At 40.4% G+C, this 19,942-nt stretch overlaps 1 protein-coding gene across 1 annotated transcript in view; it reads left to right on the forward strand.

The window, feature by feature from the left end:
* LOC143117671 (adhesion G protein-coupled receptor E3-like) overlaps nucleotides 1-19,942 on the forward strand; it is a 48,329-nt gene that overhangs the window by 26,663 nt on the left and 1,724 nt on the right. The window contains exons 3-16 of the mRNA XM_076279283.1: nucleotides 8,554-8,892; nucleotides 9,419-9,550; nucleotides 10,253-10,410; nucleotides 10,631-10,663; nucleotides 10,835-10,906; nucleotides 13,629-13,818; nucleotides 14,045-14,152; nucleotides 14,478-14,656; nucleotides 14,898-15,047; nucleotides 15,557-15,751; nucleotides 17,064-17,296; nucleotides 17,832-17,898; nucleotides 19,038-19,129; nucleotides 19,515-19,680. Coding sequence (XP_076135398.1) covers nucleotides 8,554-8,892; nucleotides 9,419-9,550; nucleotides 10,253-10,410; nucleotides 10,631-10,663; nucleotides 10,835-10,906; nucleotides 13,629-13,818; nucleotides 14,045-14,152; nucleotides 14,478-14,656; nucleotides 14,898-15,047; nucleotides 15,557-15,751; nucleotides 17,064-17,296; nucleotides 17,832-17,898; nucleotides 19,038-19,129; nucleotides 19,515-19,680 — 2,114 coding nt within the window. The remainder of the gene's footprint in view (nucleotides 1-8,553; nucleotides 8,893-9,418; nucleotides 9,551-10,252; nucleotides 10,411-10,630; nucleotides 10,664-10,834; nucleotides 10,907-13,628; nucleotides 13,819-14,044; nucleotides 14,153-14,477; nucleotides 14,657-14,897; nucleotides 15,048-15,556; nucleotides 15,752-17,063; nucleotides 17,297-17,831; nucleotides 17,899-19,037; nucleotides 19,130-19,514; nucleotides 19,681-19,942) is intronic.

Here is a 19,942-nt window from a genome sequence, read left to right on the forward strand (position 1 = left end):
CACACCATAATGTGTTTGCTTTTTCAACACATGTAAGAAAAATTAGTTAGTGTCAAGAGCCATTTTATATTTTAGTACACATTTTGAAGCCTCAGAAAAAGTTATCAAGATATGATATCAACATATCAAAGTAGGTGCTTTGAAACATAATGTATATACATGGAGTGCAACATGGGTACCAGTTCAACTTTCAGAAAACAAATGTTAGTGTACTTTTTGTTTAACTTCACTGGTCATATACACCAACAGATACAAATATTATTAAACTTCACTGACATTGTGCAGAGTATAAGTACAGAGACAACAAGAGTAAACTATTTTCTTATTAACATCCAGTTGTGATTGTTCGAAGTTGAACAGCATTCATACTCTGCGTATCATTTTGAACATCCTTTACAAATGTGGCTTTACTTTACACACATTGTGTAAAGTAATCACTTCAACCTCCACCTCCCAGTCTCTCCAGCTCTGCATTCCGGTGACATCCAACGATCTGAGCCCCCATCACCCACACCCTGCCCCCGCCTGATGCCTCCTTGCCTGTGCCTGTTGAGGTGTCCACGACCCTGGCAGCCTTGACAGGGACAAGAGGACAGGGACAAGGAGGTGGTCATCCCCCAGCCCCCACCCCACCTCATTGCCAGTGCAACACTCACCCCCACCATCACTAGATATTGCACCCCTCCCCCACATGGCGACCATGGATAACGAGGTGACAACGACTTCAGTCAACAGACACAAAGACCCCTGATGCAGCCCCCTTCCCCCTCCCCCCTCCATCATCATGGCAGATCAGGCTATCGCACCCCTCCCCCGCATGGTGACCCCGAGCAGTGCGGCAACAATGGCTCCAGTAAACGGCCATCAGTCTCTAGCACCCCTCCTTCCCCACCCCTCCTCTCCCCTCCTCCCCCCATCATCTCCCCTCCTTCCCCACCTCTCCTCTCCCCTCCTCCCCCCATCATCTCCCCTCCTTCCCCACCTCTCCTCTCCCCTCCTCCCCCATCATCATGGCTATCAAGTCAGATGGCAGTTAAACAAACTTCGACCTCAGAAGGCAGCCGGGCCTGACAGACTGTGTCCAAGGCTGCTCAGGGCCTGTGCTGCGGAACTGGGGGAGCCACTGAAGCACATCTTCAACCTGAATCTCCGCCTCGGACGAGTCCCAACGCTGTGGAAGACTATCTTCTACTGTCTTTAATGTACAGTGAAGTTTTGTTACATGTATTTACTTTTATTTACTCTTTCTGCTGTAAGTGCATGTTGTGTGTGATGTCTGTATGCTACTGACACCTTGAATTTCTCCTTGGGGATCAATAAAGTGTCTATCTATCTATCTATTTATCTATCTAATTCAAAGTGCATTGAAACATATTAGCTTTACATGCTAGTCTTATCCATCAGGGTGACCAATCTCATAGCCACACCCACACTCCTAGTTCTCATAGCCCCAACCAAACAATCATTACCCACCAGAACCAGTCCAGCTACAAGATTCAAATTGTTGTGTTATACTGATCATTTAGATATTCTTAATCTAAATTATGTAATAAGATGTGAAGAGTGTGTGCACAATGGCTTGTTTATGTTGGCACATGCTCTCATCACCCTTATGTAGAAGTCTAGCATACAATGGTACATGGGCGTAGGTTTAGGGTGGGACGCTAGGGACTAGTCCTAATCAATATTTTGAGATGACAAAAATTTCCCCACCAATATTTTAGCGAACTCTTTTGTGCTATTCCGACGGCCAGGACGACAGTAAAAGAAACACTGTCATTTGATTGGCTGAAACCGAAGGGGGTTTATCTGACACGCACAACAGCGTCAAAGCATAGCATAGGCCTACTTCACTTTGTGGTGACACTGGCAGAAAAGTGAGCGAGTGTGTCGGTATAAGTTATCAGGGATGTCTACCAATACATAACCCTAAAAGGCCAGTGTGAAAGATTTGTAATATTCCCTTTGCCCTTCAGCATGCACATGTTGCCCCTTTTGGTGCTTTGTAGATCAGCTATGCCACCAAATAAAAGAAGAAAAGGAACATTCAAAGCTTTTTCATTATGCAGAGTCTAATAGGCAAAGTAGCCTAACTAGCCATACAAACTGGCAACTGGTGACCAGGCTTTCAAATGTGGATTTTACTGTGGAAAATAGCATTAACTGTTAGGATATTACCCAGGATATTGTCACAGCTAAACCTAGCTTCATCGTTCAACCAAGGTTAGGAGTCATGTTGAATAAGGGTGTGCTGCAGGACAGTCGCATAAAGCACAGAATAAAAGTTACCATGTCATTGACTGTTAATTGGGCTACCAATCTTGCAGTCGCAATAAACAATGGATCCGAGACATTTTCCTGTTCCTATTCTGTTTATGTAGGCTAATGTATTTGTGAAAGTAGCCTGCACAATGTAAAGAAATAAAACATAAACTATGGTACATTTCCATACTCATAGAAATGAACATCGTGAGACACTTATCTCATCTATGATCTCATCCCAGAAAGATTTTCTTTGACTTTGACTTGTTTATTTGAACATAAATTTTATCTAATGACATAGCAAACATGATGAATTGAATCTACATATCCTTGCACTATGCAAAACTATTTTCCACTAGCCTAAAACCGTGAGACTGAATTGCGTTACGTTCCTCTTAAAGTGACAGGCACTCAATTAGACTTACAAATGTGATAATATTAAAGAAAAGTTATCATTTAAATATCAATATGATGTATTCAAATTACTAAATATGTTTAGCTATTAGTAATAACAATAAAAAGTTCATATGAATTCCAAAATATGAAAACCTATGACAACCATCACTTTCTGTGTGTGTGTGGAGGGTCAATCAAATTCTATGATTGCCACTGATGTAAATTATGACACAATATTCAATATTACTGATGGCGTCAAGGTGGTGGGGGCCCCCAAACCAAATATTTTTCTTAAAAAATTGCAAAAGGACGACAAAAGTATCAAAAAGACGGCCAAAAGTATCGAAATTGAGATTTTTCACTTGCTATTGGTATTGAAACAATAATTGTTGATATCGTGACAGCAGGAGTTGGGGATGTGTCCCCACCAAAGCTGAGACCAAACCTACGCCCTTGCAATGGTAAGCTCTCTGAATATCAGCTGAGAGCTGCACAACACCATGCTAATGAGTGTTTAATGTGTATGAATAATTTTGTGAAGATTAGTCCTTAAGTGTCGTAGACACTTAGCCTGACGAGCCAGACCCACACTGTACTGTTCGCAGTACTCAGTCCGAGGGGCGGGGTAATCGGTTGTCTGTCAAATTCCCTCTGCACACAATAGGACAGCGCTATGAGTCCCATGTGTTTTCCCACCAGCGGAGCTAGTTGGCTAGTTCAAACTTTTGCCAACTTAAGAAAAACTTAACTCGTCTAACACTGTTTGCCAACAGCAACATCCATCTTCTTTGTTTTCAAGTAGCAGGGAATTCAAGCCAAACCATTGCAACTCTGCCATCAATCATTATGTTAAGCCTGCCTAACAACTCTATACACCAGGGCCCACTTCCCCGAAAGCATCTTAAGCCTAAGAGCGTCGTAAAGTCCCTCTTACGAATGTCTTAAGATTTGCCGACTGTTTCCCGAAACCATCGTAGCTTAAGAGCGTCGTGAAAACACTCGTACATCTACGAGTGCTCCAGAGTACTCGTTACCGGCTAAGAGCGTCTTAACAGTACTTCTCACTGAGGTCACCAACAGGACATACAAAGGAATTACAATTTAGAATACATAATCCAATTTACGTTCCCATTCTTTATTGTGTTTACCTGTGATGAATCAGATTTTAGCGTGCAAAATAGCCTACATTTAATGGTCATAATAATGTGATGAAAAGCGGACAAAAATGCAATCAAGTTATGAAACGAGACGTTGCCAGAATAGTTTGACATTATCTTTGCTAAGTGAATATTTTATTAGGCCTATGAGGTAAAAAGCAGAGAAAGCAACATGTGGTTTAGTCTGTAGCCTACTGCATCAAAATCTAAGCCTACACATTTCCTCTCTTTCTTACTCGACTTCTTTCTTATCTTCAAACGTGTTCTTAAGTGACACCGCGAAAAATTATTGCATGGTGCAACAATCTAATCTTAAAATAATTACAATTATTTATGTCTCTGTGTGGTATATAACCTACTTGGGATGCTTAGCCTACATGCAGATGTGTTTCTATTTTCGTATTGATGTGAATGAATGTGTAGATCCGAAGTTTAAATGGTAGGCCTATAGCTGTGACGTGCAGTCACCTGACATCACCGTCAAATCAGAGGATATTTCAGAACTATTAACGTGGACAGCTCCCCTTAAGAGCATCTTAAGAGCAGTGCACGCGCGTTCACGCTACGAGCATGTTCGGGAAACAGTCGGAAAAACCAAACGAACGATCGTAAGATGAATCGTAGAAAACCCTCTTAAGAGCGTGTCTCCGTCGTTATCGGAGAAGTGGGCCCAGGTTTTTTATTACAATTCATTACATTTGTATGTAAGTTGAACGTAAGTTAGTTTAGTTTCAACCTAAATTGTCACTACGTTGGAGTTTATGAACTACTAATATACTAAGTATAGTATATATACTGTTTTGATCCCATGAGGGAAATTTGGTCTCTGCATTTAACCCAATCCGTGAATTAGTGAAACACACACAGTGAACACACAGTGAGGTGAAGCACACACTAATCCCGGCGCAGTGAGCTGCCTGCTACAACAGCGACGCTCGGGGAGCAGTGAGGGGTTAGGTGCCTTGCTCAAGGGCACTTCAGCCACTGGTCGGGGCTCGAACCGGCAACCCTCCGGTTACAAGTCCAGAGTGCTAACCAGTGGGCCACAGCTGCCCCATAAAACAGGTATTTTAAATTTAACAGGTTTTTTTAATTAAACAGGTTTTTTAAATTTAACAGGTTGCACCACACAAATAGTTTCAACAATATCGCAAAAAAAACACAGGCACAATTTCTGCAAAACTTGGTGGAAAGGTGGAGCAGATCCAACTCAAAGGGAATTTCGAAGTATTTCTATATAGTAACCTGGCTATTTTTTTTCGCAACGATAGCGAAAGAAAAACTTGGAGTCTCTGTGTCCATTTAGTGAATGATGAATTTGTGCTTAGCCTATGTCCTTCATTTCTTCACGTCTTACAACATAAACAAATTCAATAATAGTCTAGTGAAGTCAGAAATGAGCCTGTCTAAAGGCCTCTTGGAAATCATGTGGCATGTTACATTAAATGCGCACTCAATTGCAATTCGAAGCAAAAAGTATCACTGATAGCCTAACAAAGGTCAATTGCATGCATATTTGTAAATGTGGCGACGGCAAAACGTTTTGTGGTTAAAGTGAATCGTAGACTACCGGTATATAATAACCAAATAAAGTAGCCTAAAGGAGATGATTTACACCTCCGTTCAGCAAATAAAGCCTGTTGTTGTGTTTCTACAATATGTTGGCAGAACTTGGCACAAAACGTAATTTCTGTCAGAAACCAAGTAGGCTAAACGTTTTCATTATCATCGTGAACTATGACAATGGTAATGTTCAGTAGGCTATGTTTTTCATTTATTCAAGCAGTGACATTTGATTTAATGCATGGGGTAACGTGACGTGCATCAGAAAAAAGATGGGCCTGTTCCTCTCAAAACATTTTAAAATAGTGTGATTAGCAAACAGAAAAGAAAAAAAATCCCGGGGGACACACACCCGGACTCCCGTGTTATTATTATTAGACTATTATGACTGGCCTGTCCCCACTGCCAAATAAAATCTAGAAGTCACGGTCATCTAATTTAAATGGTGGGAACGTCAAATGTAACAAGTAGGCCTATAAGTCAGAAGAGCTACATATGCAACTGATTACACATTTAATTCACCTGAACAGTGTTTGAATCCTGTTTGTAGGCCTACTCACTGGAGATCTTGGACCTAGCAGTTACTGCGCAAAGCAAAGAGTCCATTACTGTTAGGGCTATCTGTTATCACAGATTTCAATCCAGCCACCAACAACCGACTAATGATGTTGTTATGCATGTTCAAAATACAACATTTGAGCACCCATATTGCTGCTGTTGTACTTAATTAGTGGGTTTGATCCAGCAAGACCACAGCATGGCTGAAAGCCATGCTGTGGGCTTGCGGAGCAAGCCCACTATTGTTCTTCTTAAGTTTACTTTATTTATTATTCCTTTTCACCCACTTTTTGGCCGAACTACTGCTCCTAGACCGTTTGAGCTATCGACGCGGTTCGAACTCCAAAAATTCAGGCCCGAACCGGTGTAACTTGCTTGTTAATTTCGTGTCGCTGGCCCTTGTCGTTTTCGCGGTATTCCCGTTTTTCTGCGTTTTTCGGCCCCATTGAAATTAATGGCGGAATGTTCAAGGATTCTAATTCCGATTGTGACATCACAGCTCTGATTGTTTAAGCTTGCACCTGGAAGAGTTCTAAGCCACCTGGCAATGTCTAATGGGCTGGGCTGGGCTGTCTGTGTATAATGAAGGTGTGTGCATGTAACTTTTGACTCGTATGCCCGATTTTCATAAATGAGGTACCGTTGGAATCCTTGGATGAGGCCGAGTTCCATGCCCCTGATCAAACCCACTCTTGCAGTTCCTCGGAACCGCAATTCTAGTTGTATCTACAGCTGTTAATGTGTTTGCTCATAGCCGCATTTCTCCGGCCCCTCAGTTGTGATGCTTTTCATAAAGTGACCCTCATTACAAACTAATTGAATAGCCCTGCTATACACGATTTGATTGGCCTGATAGAAGTTTAATTTTTCGAGCTCACAAGCCAACGGAGAGTTGCTAGACTAACACTTGCGCTAGGGTGCATCTAGATTTCTAGGCTAGTAGACACTTGCACTAGGTGTATTGGAGCTCTTTGTGTCTTACCATTGTTGTATTGTGAAAATTTCATATTTCATCTGCAACATTTTCTTTTTTGTTAAGGAAGATCTTGCTTCATCATTTGAGTGTTCTAGTGGCACTAGATACCAAATTGTTCCATTTTCTTGACATGTGAACTTTCAGCTCCCTTTAAATGACTTTAAAACACTTTAAAAGCCTAAAAATATATTTTTTAAACGTTCCAGGGATGAAGGAAATGCTTTTGCATTGCCCTGTCTAATCCTTAAACAATATTTAACTGTAAACTGTACACATTGGCTTTGAATTCACAAGGTACAAGAGAGGAAATATGCCAAGGCAGAAAGTGGCGCTTAATAAAGATGACAGGGAACAGGTGAGACAATGATTACTCTAATAAGCAGATTCAGGTGAGGGGAGGTGACAAGGAAACAAGGAGCCAAAACACATGGCTATATAAACAAATCAGCACATGGTATAAGTAAACAAATGTCCATAGGAGGCCAGAAAAAAATCAATCAGCCTTAGCCATGAGAACCATGTTTGATATCTTAATTGATATAGTTTGAGTCAAGGTACCAACACAATATGTTGAGCATGTACTAATGAAAACATTATTTCCAGTGCTATGATTGTTTTTGTGGTAGACTTTGTCATACATTGGGAATATGCACTTGAAAATTAGGTATGAAGTAGTTTTTTTCATGTTTGAAGCTCTATAAATTAGATATTTTCATTTATTTTAGACATGCAACCTAGTTGGTAAGGAAGTACTAAACCAGTAGTATTATATAAATTATAATCCTGGTCAAAACAAACTTCTAATGTTTTTATAAATGCAATTTTCAGCAAGTAATAGCCTGAGAAATATTCAACTGTAGAGCAATTATTTCAGAAGTTGAAGACAATTAACATAGTGGAATACTCCCTGAAAATTTCAAGAATCTAGCATAAATCATTCAAAAGTAATGACCGAAGGAACTTAGTCATTTAAAAAAAAACTCATGAGCCTGTTTTTTAAGCTTCCATATATCAGACAATAAAGTAGATTTTGCACAGTAGTTGCTAGGTATAATAACATTATTGACCTAAAGTTTGAAGCAAATCCAGATGGTCAGGGGGGAATTTTTTCACGGCACGGCATTTGGCACGGAATGACTCTTAACAAACACTCAGACCTAATAAACAAGCACTTAGTTCCTGACTAATGAATGGCCGGAAAACAGCACGCAGGTTCAGAAAAACAAAAATGCTGTGACCTGTAGATAGTCAAGACAGAAAACAGCCAATAAAAAAATAAACTAAAATAGCTTACAGATTAAATGCTAGGAAATGGAATAAAGGTTCAGGCATAGTTACATAAAAGTTCAGAAAAGGTTAGGTTGGAAGAACACTCACAAAAGCCTATCCCAACACAACACAGTACAATAGTCATCACGTAGATGGATTGTTTTTCCCATTGGTAATTTGCCATGCACAATGATACTTATGTTGCATTCTGAAAGTAAACTAAGGGATGTTTCATGAGTGAACTTTACTTCCATATGAGATTGATTATTTATTATCAGGTAGTCTGGTAACATTATAAGATGCTTATTCATTCTGCATAAATTATGTTATCCATTGCTGTGTTAGGTTATGATCACTCATCTCTATACCTAGACCCCTGTGAGCAGTACACCAACATCTCTGACCCGTGGAGGAACCGTGGCTTCTTGTCGACTTCCTCTCAACTCCAGCTGAAGGACGACTCGGACCTGCAGGAAGGCTGGTACCGCTTCGTTGGTGTAGGGGGTGACATCCTGGATTTCGCCAGCATTCCAATCCCATCTTTGGCAGAGGAGCGTCTGGGATACTGTGCACCGTACAGCCCTACAGTCACAAACATAAATCTGTGTGCAGGAGCGATCAGTAATGGAAGTGTGGATGTTAAAGTCTGTTCATCTAGATACTACGTGCACAAGCTCAGACCGACCACCAGCAATCAGATTTATGCCACAAGTAAAACAATACTCTTTTCATGACAGCCCCATAGTTTTGAATTTTATAACTAATGATATGCAGATTGAGACCCATGCTCACTGAATCTGCCTTAACAGTTATGTGAAAATATACACTGTTTTGGAGTGTTAGGTATGGACATGCAGCTGAAGCAGAGCATTTGCAGAACAAAAATAAAATAAAATAAAACGAGTAGTAAAAGTAGATTCCATTGATTGTAGAGGTAAGGGCATTATGTTCTGCAAACATTCAATTTAATTTGCTCAGCCAGTGTATCCCAGACCACTGATGTCCCTGTCCTTCCACCTGTGGCATCGTGTCATGGTGCCTTCTAGTAATCTATATCAGTGGATGTATAGTAGTCTATACAATGATTAGCACATACCAGTACACAACACAAATCCCCCCAGTCACACAAAATGTCACAACAAGAAACTATGTGAATGAAGCTTTAACACACTAAGCTCTGCACTGTAATGTCAGACCTGCAACCTCCTGGCCCTAAAAGATATCTCTGTGCCTCTAGGCCATCAGAGATGTACTGAGTCCTCTTGTGGCGAGTTTTCCCAATGTGGTACATTGGGGGCCTGTGTCTGCAAGACTGGGTATGAGATGCCCAAAGGACTTCTACCGACAGGAGACACATACGGATGCACAGGTGAGGGAGAGAGAGAGAGAATTTAGGATTTGACAATTAGATTTCCAAATTATCTTTATTTACAGGCTTTAAAGGAAGACGCCAACATGTTGGTACATTGGCTCAGTTACTGTATCTCCCAGAGTTAGATAAGTCTCTCTGTGAGTGCAGTAACTCAGTCTGATGCACCCACCGCTAGCCTAGCTTAGCACAGTGCCTAGAAGTGGGCAGCCCCAATTAGCCACAGCTCCCGAAAGCGACAAAACAACTCCATTTTTCCTATTTACATGTTGCGATTTGGGTAGTTATAGCGTGTAATATGAGACACAATGAAAACAATAAGGGAAATTTTGAAAGCAAATTCATTCTGAGAAAAGGGAATATCTCGTAAAGAAATTACATTTTTTACCAAAAGCACATCAGTCACAGTTAGTGGCATCCTTAGAAAATGTTATATACAAAATGTAACGGAAGCATTTTTCCATTTCAACTTATTTAAGTTAATGAAGGGTGACATTAATTCTGGAGGGCAACTATATTTAAGCTTAGAAAATCTCATTTTACATTGGTAGCCTATATGTTATTTGTAGCCTGTATAAATGTACAAGTCACAAGTTGTTCCAATGAAATGCACTCACATGTGAGGAAGAGAGATACCTATATCATGGCAACGTGTGTGTGTGTGTGTGTGCGCATGTGTATGTGTGTGTTTGTCCCTGTCAGACACTGATGAATGTGCGCTGGCTGGTTCTTGTGGGGTTGGTGCAGACTGTGTGAATTCGCCGGGTTCGTACCACTGTGAGTGTGTCAGTGGCTACCTCCCTCATCTCTCTTCCAATAACACCCTCACGTGCACAGGTAAGCACTGGCCAGATTATAGGGTTTGCTTGAATCTGTGTGAACAAGTCTGTGTGTGTGTGTTAAAGAGAGAGAGAGAGAGAGCGAGAGAGAGTGAGGAAGTGACAGAAACCTTTTTTTTGTAATCAGCTTCAAAATATCTTGTGCATCTTATTGTGTGTGTGTGTGTGTGTGTGTGTGTGTGTGTGTGTGTGTGTGTGTGTGTGTGTGTGTGTGTGTGTGTGTCCGTTTGTTTGTTGTAAGATCGATCAACAAGTGTATGAAGCAGAATGCAAGGTAAGGGCAGATTTTGTTTTTATTATTCTGGTTGTCTTCAAATTCCACAGGATAATAAACCGCATGCACTGATTTCATTTCATGTGATTAACTTGTCTTGTTCTCTCACCCTTTGTGGTATGACGATAAATATATGAGATATAATGTCTTCATTTTGTGTTTGACATACAGACCCAGCTGTCAGAGTGCATCATCAATTATCTGACTGGGATAATCAACAGCAGTAAGGACCTGCCACCAAATGTAAGTAGTGGCTGCCTAAGAGGTAGGTGTTTCGATGATTGATTTTTAGTAGTTGACACGTTTCTTGGGGTCTTCATTTGTAGTCATATAGACCCTTTCAACAATAAAAACAAAAACAATGCTTGAATGTTCTATTTGGGCCCCAATGTACTTCCTCTGCATTAAGATAACGGAATGTTAAAAAGGAAGTCTTGTGGGGCCAACTAGATGCTGATAATGGAACTCTCTTGAAAGGGTCTATTCACCTTATTCCGCGCGCAAACATGGGGGCGCTAGCTTTGCCCACATTGTCTCCGAACTTCCGATTGAGCAGTACATCCATTGCGATACATTGAGATAGCAGAGCTCTATCGAGATGACTGGCATCATATATTATGGGTCATCCTAAAGTTAGGAACGTTTATTTAGGATTTTGGTGACTTAAGACATTTCTGTTATACAGCTTTCCTATCTGAAGTTAGGAAAAAACTGACTTTGGAGCGGCTGTTCTGTAAGTTAGCCTCTCTATCCTCTTCTGCCGTGTTATCCCAATGAAGCTAAGTAGACGTAGCCAGGGGCATAGCACCAAATTCTGGGCCCTATGCACAAGTGGTGGCCATGGCCCCCCCCCCCGCCCCCCAACCAACCAACCAACCACCGGCTGTAAGCATGAAGCATGAGGTTCACAACTAACTACTATCTAATCACACATTCAATTAATCTAACAACTCTTATATGTACTGTATAACAGAAAATAATCTTATTACCCAAGACTTCACTGAATTTCTGTTTTATTTGAAGAATGTTTAAAAGCTAGAACATGAAATGAATGAAAACACTTTTGGCTGAGAGAACAGCTATCTATACAAATTGAACACTTTTGGCTGAGAGAACAGCTATCTATAGCTAACTGAGTGTGATGCGTTTCACAAGTTAGCTTTGCTACTAATTTGACAGCCTTTCCTCATGAACCTATATAACATTGAGCCTACTAAGTTAAGCTATTAGCTCATAATAATTTTCGAATTAGTAGGCTATTGAAATGTTGTGGTAGGCTATAAATCAGGCATCATGTTATTTCTAATTTTGTGTTAATGCTGTTTTAGCACTGATAATCGCGGATTCGCGGTGGTATTGAAGTGTTTTGTAACCTTCAGGAGTTCATTTCATTTGTAGACTATTGCTTTCACATTGGGCTCACCTTTCTTGGGAAAGAACGCACTTCTTTCCCTCATTTCTTTTTTTTCTCCCTTTCTTGCCTCTCTTTTCTTTTCTGGGAACCGGATTTAGCTTTCTTAGACTTAGACATCTTCACACCGTGACCGTCTGCATTGCCGCTTCAGCAGAATGAACGTTCAAAAATGCGCCTAGCAGGGGAAGGCGGACTGAACCATTTCGTGCAAGGGAGAGGGTGCCTGCCCTCAAACAATGTTGGCTTGGACACAATTTAATACATCAATCAACTGATGCATTTACCCGAAATATTTGCATCTATATTAGTTAATAACATTTATTAAGATATTTAAATTAAGGAAATTATTAAATAAAATTCAACTCCTTAGGGGCCCTCCCCCTACTTGGGGCCCGGGTAATTTATTCCCACTTGTCCCCCCACTACGACGCCCTTGGACGTAGCTAGCCGACCGGAAGTTTAAAGACAACGTGGAATTTTAAAAAATGGGCGGGGCTGAATAAGGTGAATAGACCCTTTCAACAATAAAAACAAAAACAATGCTTGAACATTCTATTTGGGTGCCAATCTACTTCCTCTGCATTAAAATAACTTATTATACGGCTCTTCACAATGCTAGTAGAACGCTCCATTGATTTGAATGGGATTTCCCAAAGTTCTAGCGGTAAATAAATTCATGTAATTACCGCTGCAAACATATAATTACCGCTGTCAATGGCAACGGGTTTTGTGCTTCTGATACGTCTTTCATATCACTACGCAAGGACTGGAACTTCATTCAAACGTGAAAGGAGACGGTTGATCAGCTGTGTTCTAAAGAATGTTTGATTCAAGTTCAGCAGCGTGTGTTGTTGCAAACCATTGTTTCTCAGCAAATGCCACGATGAACGGTAACAAATAGGCTAGGTTATGTAGGCTAAAGTAATATCGTGGGGAGTTTATTATTTTGTTTTGGCAAGTAGCCGTATAATAAGCGGGATAATGTATAGAACGCCGGTCATTATGGGAAAATAAGTCCCTTCAGGGCGAAACAAGACCCCTCCGCTGCGCGTCGGGGTCCGGTTCGCCCTGTCGGGACTTATTTTCCCAATAATGACCGGCGTTCTATACATTATCCCTTATATATGGAATGTTAAAACGGAAGCCTTGTGGGGCCAACTATGATGCTGATAATGGAACTCTCTTGAAAGGGTCCATACATTTCATACTCTAAAGGGCCTATCACATTACACGCGGTATGCGCTATTAAATGCATTATAGTCAATGGCTTGCGCGTGCAATAACTGGTCTGCCGCTGCGCTGAGCAAAGCACCATATTGCCGCTTTGCCGCTCTTGCGCGTGCCGCGGTCAAAGTGCAATCAGGTTGAACTTTGACCACGGCGCACTGTACGTCATTGGTATTTTGCGCTGAACCCAGCGGCAAGCACAACAAAAATCTTTAGGACGTTACCAAGAACCAAGAGCAACCTAGCAGCAAGCGCAGCACATACCGTGTACAATATGGTAGCCCCTTAATACTTATACTCCACTTCTCCTGTTGTGTTTGACAGGATGTTGTCCTTATCCTGGTGAAACTGCTGGAGTCCCTGTACGACCTGTCCAGAGACACAACGGTGAAAACAGACACACTCATCCGACACATCAACAGTGTGCTCAGGAGCTCTGAAGAAGTGATGGACATTTTGATGCCTGCCAATGTAAAAATGAGGAGTCATTTACACATCACTACATCATTAGCAGGTTTGTAGATAAGTAGGGTAGGTGTGTGTTTGCTAAAACTTCTAGTGTGTGTGTGTGTGTGTGTGTTTGCGCGCAATATGTGACATTGTGTCCAGCCCAATTGTGTAATTGGGTTGTTATCATCTTAGCCTCAATCATGTTTGCTTGCTTCAATGTATGCTTGGCTGCTTAATATATATATATATATATATATATATAAAACATGCATGCCTAAATATCATTGCAGAGCTGCAACAAATTACAATCGGACCAGACGCAAATCCAAGACCTGTTGCCATCCAGATAAAGGCCGATGACACTCAGCTGGAAATTGATCTGTCTAAGAACAATGCAGGTGAGTGTTTCTGGTGCTTGCTACAGACGCCAGAATAACCCACTTACAGTGAATTATGCTAAACTATCAAACTGGGTTATTGCACACAGGGAAGACAAGGGTATAAATGTGTGCGTTATCATACCCTCCTTTACGTTAGGTAAGAGGGTAATAATTATAATACATATTATTTATGCTATTATTGTTATTTTATTGTTGTTATTATTATTATCATTATTATTATTATTATTATCATTATTATTATTATTCAAAAAGTTGACATGTTGGGCCTATTGGGATTTTTGTATGTTTTTTTGGATGTCTGTGTATTGTTTCCCTCGAGCAGACAAGATATCTGCGTCACTCCTGGTCTTCACCAACATGGAGAAGGTCCTCACAGCCGACTTCTTCCTCACTACAGAAAGTGTCAACGTCAGCACTGTCATGTCCAAAGTGGTTTCTGTTACCCTGAGGCCAACCACACGGCTGTCGAGTCCAGTAAACCTCACTCTCAAGCATACAAATGTGAGGCCTCAAAATTCTGAAGTTAATTATTATTATTATTATTATTATTATTATTATTATTACTGTCATCAGTAGCATAGTAGTGGTATATAAGCAGTAGTAATGGTAGTAGCATAGTAGTAGTAATTTTACATTAATATTAATATAAATATTACATTAATATTACTGTAAACAGGATAACACAGGTTTGTGTGAATTTGTGCACGTGTGTGTGTGCGCACATGTGTGTGTGTGTCTCTAGGTCGTGCATCCTCAGGGTGTGCTCTCCTGTGTGTACTGGAATGGCAGCGCCTGGGAGGTAGACGGCTGTGATGTCACCCAGACCAACGCCACCCACACCGACTGCACCTGTCAGCACCTGTCCACCTTCGCTGTGATCATGCAGGTGGAGGTAAGAGAGTGAGAGTAAGGGGATTCGACTTGATGTACAGTAGCTGCCTGCAGCCTTCTTAAGCTGACTGCATGACAAATGCATAAGGTGATTATTTTCTGAGATTCTGATACGTTTTGCAGTCAGTTACAGACCAGCTAAATACAGACCCCGAGCAACTGCTCTCAGAGGGGATGATGGGACACATGGAAAAATGCAGGAGTGGGGCAATGCAAGGAAAACTCTCAGTGAAACCTAATGGTCGCATGTGTGTGTGTGTGTGTGTGTGTGTGTGTGTGTGTGTGTGTGTATGTGTAGTGTATTTGTTTGTGTGTGTGTGTGTGTGTGTGTGTGTGTGTGTGTGTGCATGCTTATGTTTTCATTCAAATGACAAAGTAATATGATCATGTATCAGCAAAAGAGAATGAGTGAGCAGAAGCGAGCTAACGCTAACATGCAAACAACACATTCAGGTATTAGTTTCACAATGACCCAATGTCTCTCCTCTCTGTCTCTTTCCTCATCTGTAGAGGAACTTGCCAAAGATAGCTGCCATGGTCATTGGCCTGATCTTCCTGATCCTGACCCTGGTGACCTTTGCCCTGTGCGCCCTGAACCCCAAAGTGACCAACCTGGCTCGCCTGAATCTTTGCATTAGCCTATTCCAAGCTCACCTCCTATCTCTGCTTGTCCAAGAGCTCATCCTCCACATCCTCCCTCACAAGGTGCTCCATACAGTGTCTTGTTGTTATTGTTTAACTGAGTTTAGTCTGGTTTTCGGCTATAGATGTCAGCATGTTTTGACATTATGTTGTTATATCTGTGGCACCGTGTAAATAGTGTAGTATGCATTTTGTTGCTTTATTGCTTAATGTCTCAATGTAGTTGTTGCTCCATCTTTCCCTTCCATGTTATTGTAAGTCACTTTGGTCAACAGCATTCGCCAAATATTGATTGTATTTCTACTGTGATATGTGATATGTATCTGTCTAGTGTAACTAGTGCAACAGGTCTCTCAGTCCAAGGCATGTGAGGCAAATAAAACCTTTTTTATTAAATTATTAAACTATAATTATGTTGGAAATGTTCTGTTTGCTTGCATTGCATGTGATACAGTAAGATATTTGTACCATTGAATCACTGTAAGTGAGAGAGTCCAATGTTAGTTGGCTTGCATTTCATAGTGGATATCTCGACAATAAGCATTTTTGACATGAGGTATTTAATTTGTTTTGGCAATGGCATTTATTGGCAACTTTTGACCATTTTACATAAAACAATCAGGTTCTGTAGTGATTCATTCATCCCGCTCTGACAAGTGTTGTGTTTAGAGATCTTCACAAATTGTTAGGCTTGCATGTTATAGTGGATATCTCGACAACACAGAGAAAAGCATTTTTGACATGGGCTATTTCATGTGTTATCTTTACTAATTAATTCATCACACTCTGGCAGGTGTTGTGTAGAGATCTAATGCTCTCACAGGTGTTGTATGAAGGTGTTAAGTAATTAATTCCTCACGCTCCCACAGATGTTGTGTAGAGATATTTACTAATTCATTCCTTGCACTCTGACAGGTGTTGTGTAGAGATATTTACTAATTAATTCATCACACTCTGACAGGTGTTGTGTAGAGATATTTACTAATTAATTCATCACACTCTGACAGGTGTTGTGTAGAGATATTTACTAATTCATTCCTTGCGCTCTTACAGGTTTTGTGTAGAGAACTTTACTAATTCATTCCTTGCGCTCTTACAGGTGTTGTGTAGAGATATTTACTAATTAATTCATCACACTCTGACAGGTGTTGTGTAGAGATATTTACTAATTAATTCATCACACTCTGACAGGTGTTGTGTAGAGATATTTACTAATTAATTCATCACACTCTGACAGGTGTTGTGTAGAGATATTTACTAATTCATTCCTTGCGCTCTTACAGGTTTTGTGTAGAGAACTTTACTAATTCATTCCTTGCGCTCTTACAGGTGTTGTGTAGAGATATTTACTAATTCATTCCTTGCACTCTGGCAGGTGTTGTGTAGAGTTCTCTCCGGCCTCCAGATGTTCCTCTACTTGAGCGGTTTCCTGTGGATGGACCTGGACACGCTGCTCCTCCTCCTGTCAATCATGATGCTCAAAAAGCTCAAGAAGCCCCGGGGGGAGGGGCCAAACTGTGGCCACTTGTCTCTGATTGGCTACATGCTTCCGCTGATGATAGTGGTTGTGGTTGTTGGAGTGATGCCAGCAGGATATGGCACTGAATGGTGAGCTTTGCAAGAAAGAAGGAGCGACAGAAAGAAAGAAATTCTGTAAATTTAGTAAAATGTGCACACGATTTAGTAAATTCTGCACATGTTTTATTATATTGTGCACACGTTTTACTAAATTGTGTGCTCAATTTACAACAATTAAAATGAGAGGAAATTTAGTAAAATGAGCGCACTATTTAGTAAAACGTGCACACAATTTAGTAATACGTTCGCACAATTTAGTTAAATGTGCACACAATTTAGTAAAATTAGTGCACGTTTTCTGGATATATACCAAAAAATATCTTGCAATGACCCCTCTAGGGTTCCGTAGAAATGTAATATCACATCAACTGGCAAAAGCATGAGTAGGAAAGGTCATTTTGCATTCCATTTTGAACATGAAACCCCCAGAGTTGTTTTAAACCCATTCTCAACGACTTCTGTAATTGTTACAAAAGAACTAGCAGCATACATTTAAGCATAAAAGTGAAAGTGAGTGTGAAATCCTCATTATGCTATTTGACACATCCCCCCCCTCCATGTGTAGGTGTGGCGTGCGGAAACGTGGCGGCTTATCCTGGAGTCTGCTGGGGCCAGCTTACTTCCTCTTCACTGTGAGTGAATGTTTAGTAAGGATAACTCCGTTTTTGTCTTTTGATGAGATTACTTTTGTCTTTTGTTGAGATTGCTTGCCTAAAATGAGTGTCATGAAATGTTGAGGTGTCACTGTCACTTTGTTATTGTAATTTAAGATTGAATTTCAGTAAAGATTAATATGTGATCTCTTTACAAATATGTGGGCCAGGGCTATGGCATTATGTAAGTGCATTGTGGGAAATGTCATTAGTTAGCTGAACTGTAACATTAGCTAGCACAACTGCAATACAATTGTTGTGTTTAATAAACACACAGTATAATTTACATGTAATGACCTAGTTAGGTGAAATAGGAAGTAGTATACACTGTAAGTGCACTACACTAAGTAAGAATTAAGCATAATGTTTGCACAACTTGTAATTCCTATACCAGATTAGTCTGTAGATTAGTCTTCAAGGCAATTGATTTGCATGTTTTTTTTTATAAACTAGGGTAAATTAACAGGTTAAGTAAGCTTAACTAAGTAACTTCACGGTGTAGCAAAACTTCAACAATTGAAATATAGTTTATATTTAATTTAAATGATCATGTTTACTTTTCCACCTCAACATTAAATTACACTCACAAAAACGGAGTTATACTTACTAAACAATTTAAATAAGGCCGTTAGATTTTACAGCGCACCAGTGTGACAGTACCGGCTGAAGGTTGTGTCTTTATTTCTCTGAATTCTGAGTTTATTGAAGACATTTTTCGGTGAGTGGAAGGCACATTATCTGTACTGTTGTTAAATCATAATTGTCAAAGTGAAAGTACAAGGGGTTTCAGTGGTACTGGAGGAAGCTTTGGTGCCCTGAATGGTCTTAATGTTAGCGGTAGCAAAGTCTTTTGTAGCTAGCTGTATTAGATTTTTGAATGGATTAGTTATCCTAGCGTAAGCATCGGCCATTCATATAAATGGATCGGCATATAAACCTTTGTAGACAAAATAAACAAATAATATGGAGACAAAACATTGTACATAGAGTGCAGACAACAATAATGGGCATTACAAATTGGACTGATATCATATGGTCTTGACTACAGCCCTGCTGATATGTGATGAGTTAGTGTTTGTGTAAGACCGTAATCATCGTTTGATTGTCCCCCCTCTCAGGTTAACCTGATTGTATTGCTCATCGCCTTCATCAGCCTCTGCCTGCTGTCTTCAAATGAATCCCCTCTTAAGGAGGAGATCAGAAATGTCAGGTAACCTGGAAAATAACACATTGCCTGATACTGACGACAACAGTATATGTACAGTGCTGTGCATAAGTTAAGACATTAAGATCAATTTACAAAAGATGATTTTGTATTCCTCCTTTTAGTCAACTTTAGCATGGGTTTCTTAACTTATGCACAGCACTGTATACTGTATGTATATATATATATATATATATATATATATATATATATATATATATATATATATATACTGTATGTGTGTGTATGTGTGTGTGTGTGTGTGTTTAAGATTGTTTTTGTCTATAATTGTTCCCTCTTACACCCTTACACACATTCTCTCCCACATCAACACACACACACACACACACACACACACAAACCCATTCCCTCTCACACACACCCTCCACAGGTGCCAGGCCGTGCGTGTGTTGGTCCAGTCTGTGGTCATCACGTCCCCCTGGGTCCTGGGCTTCTTCTACATGGGCTATGGCAGTGTTCTGGACCTCGTCTTCCTCATCCTCATCTCACAGCAGGGAACCTTCATCTTCCTCATTCACTGTGTCTTAAATCCCGAGGTAAACAAGGCCACAGGCGCTCCCTGGATGACTTTTGGATCGTTTTAATTACAACTGTGTGTGCACTGTACAAGAGCGGCCATGCCAGTAAAGCCAACTGACTTGAGTTTTAGGCATTTACGATATTGTAATAACACGTTTTAGTATTTTGCGTACTGCACATCTACCTGATATTATACCATATATGGTAACACTTTATGGTAAGGGTACATGACTCATCATGAATTCATGTTCATTCCTTAATATCTCATGAATCATCAGG

This window comes from Alosa pseudoharengus, unplaced genomic scaffold, assembly GCF_046254945.1.
Source record: "Alosa pseudoharengus isolate Yale_2024_CS ecotype anadromous, Long Island Sound unplaced genomic scaffold, YU_APseudo_1.1 YU_APseudo_1.1_scf_1, whole genome shotgun sequence".
Classification (NCBI taxonomy): domain Eukaryota; kingdom Metazoa; phylum Chordata; class Actinopteri; order Clupeiformes; family Clupeidae; genus Alosa; species Alosa pseudoharengus.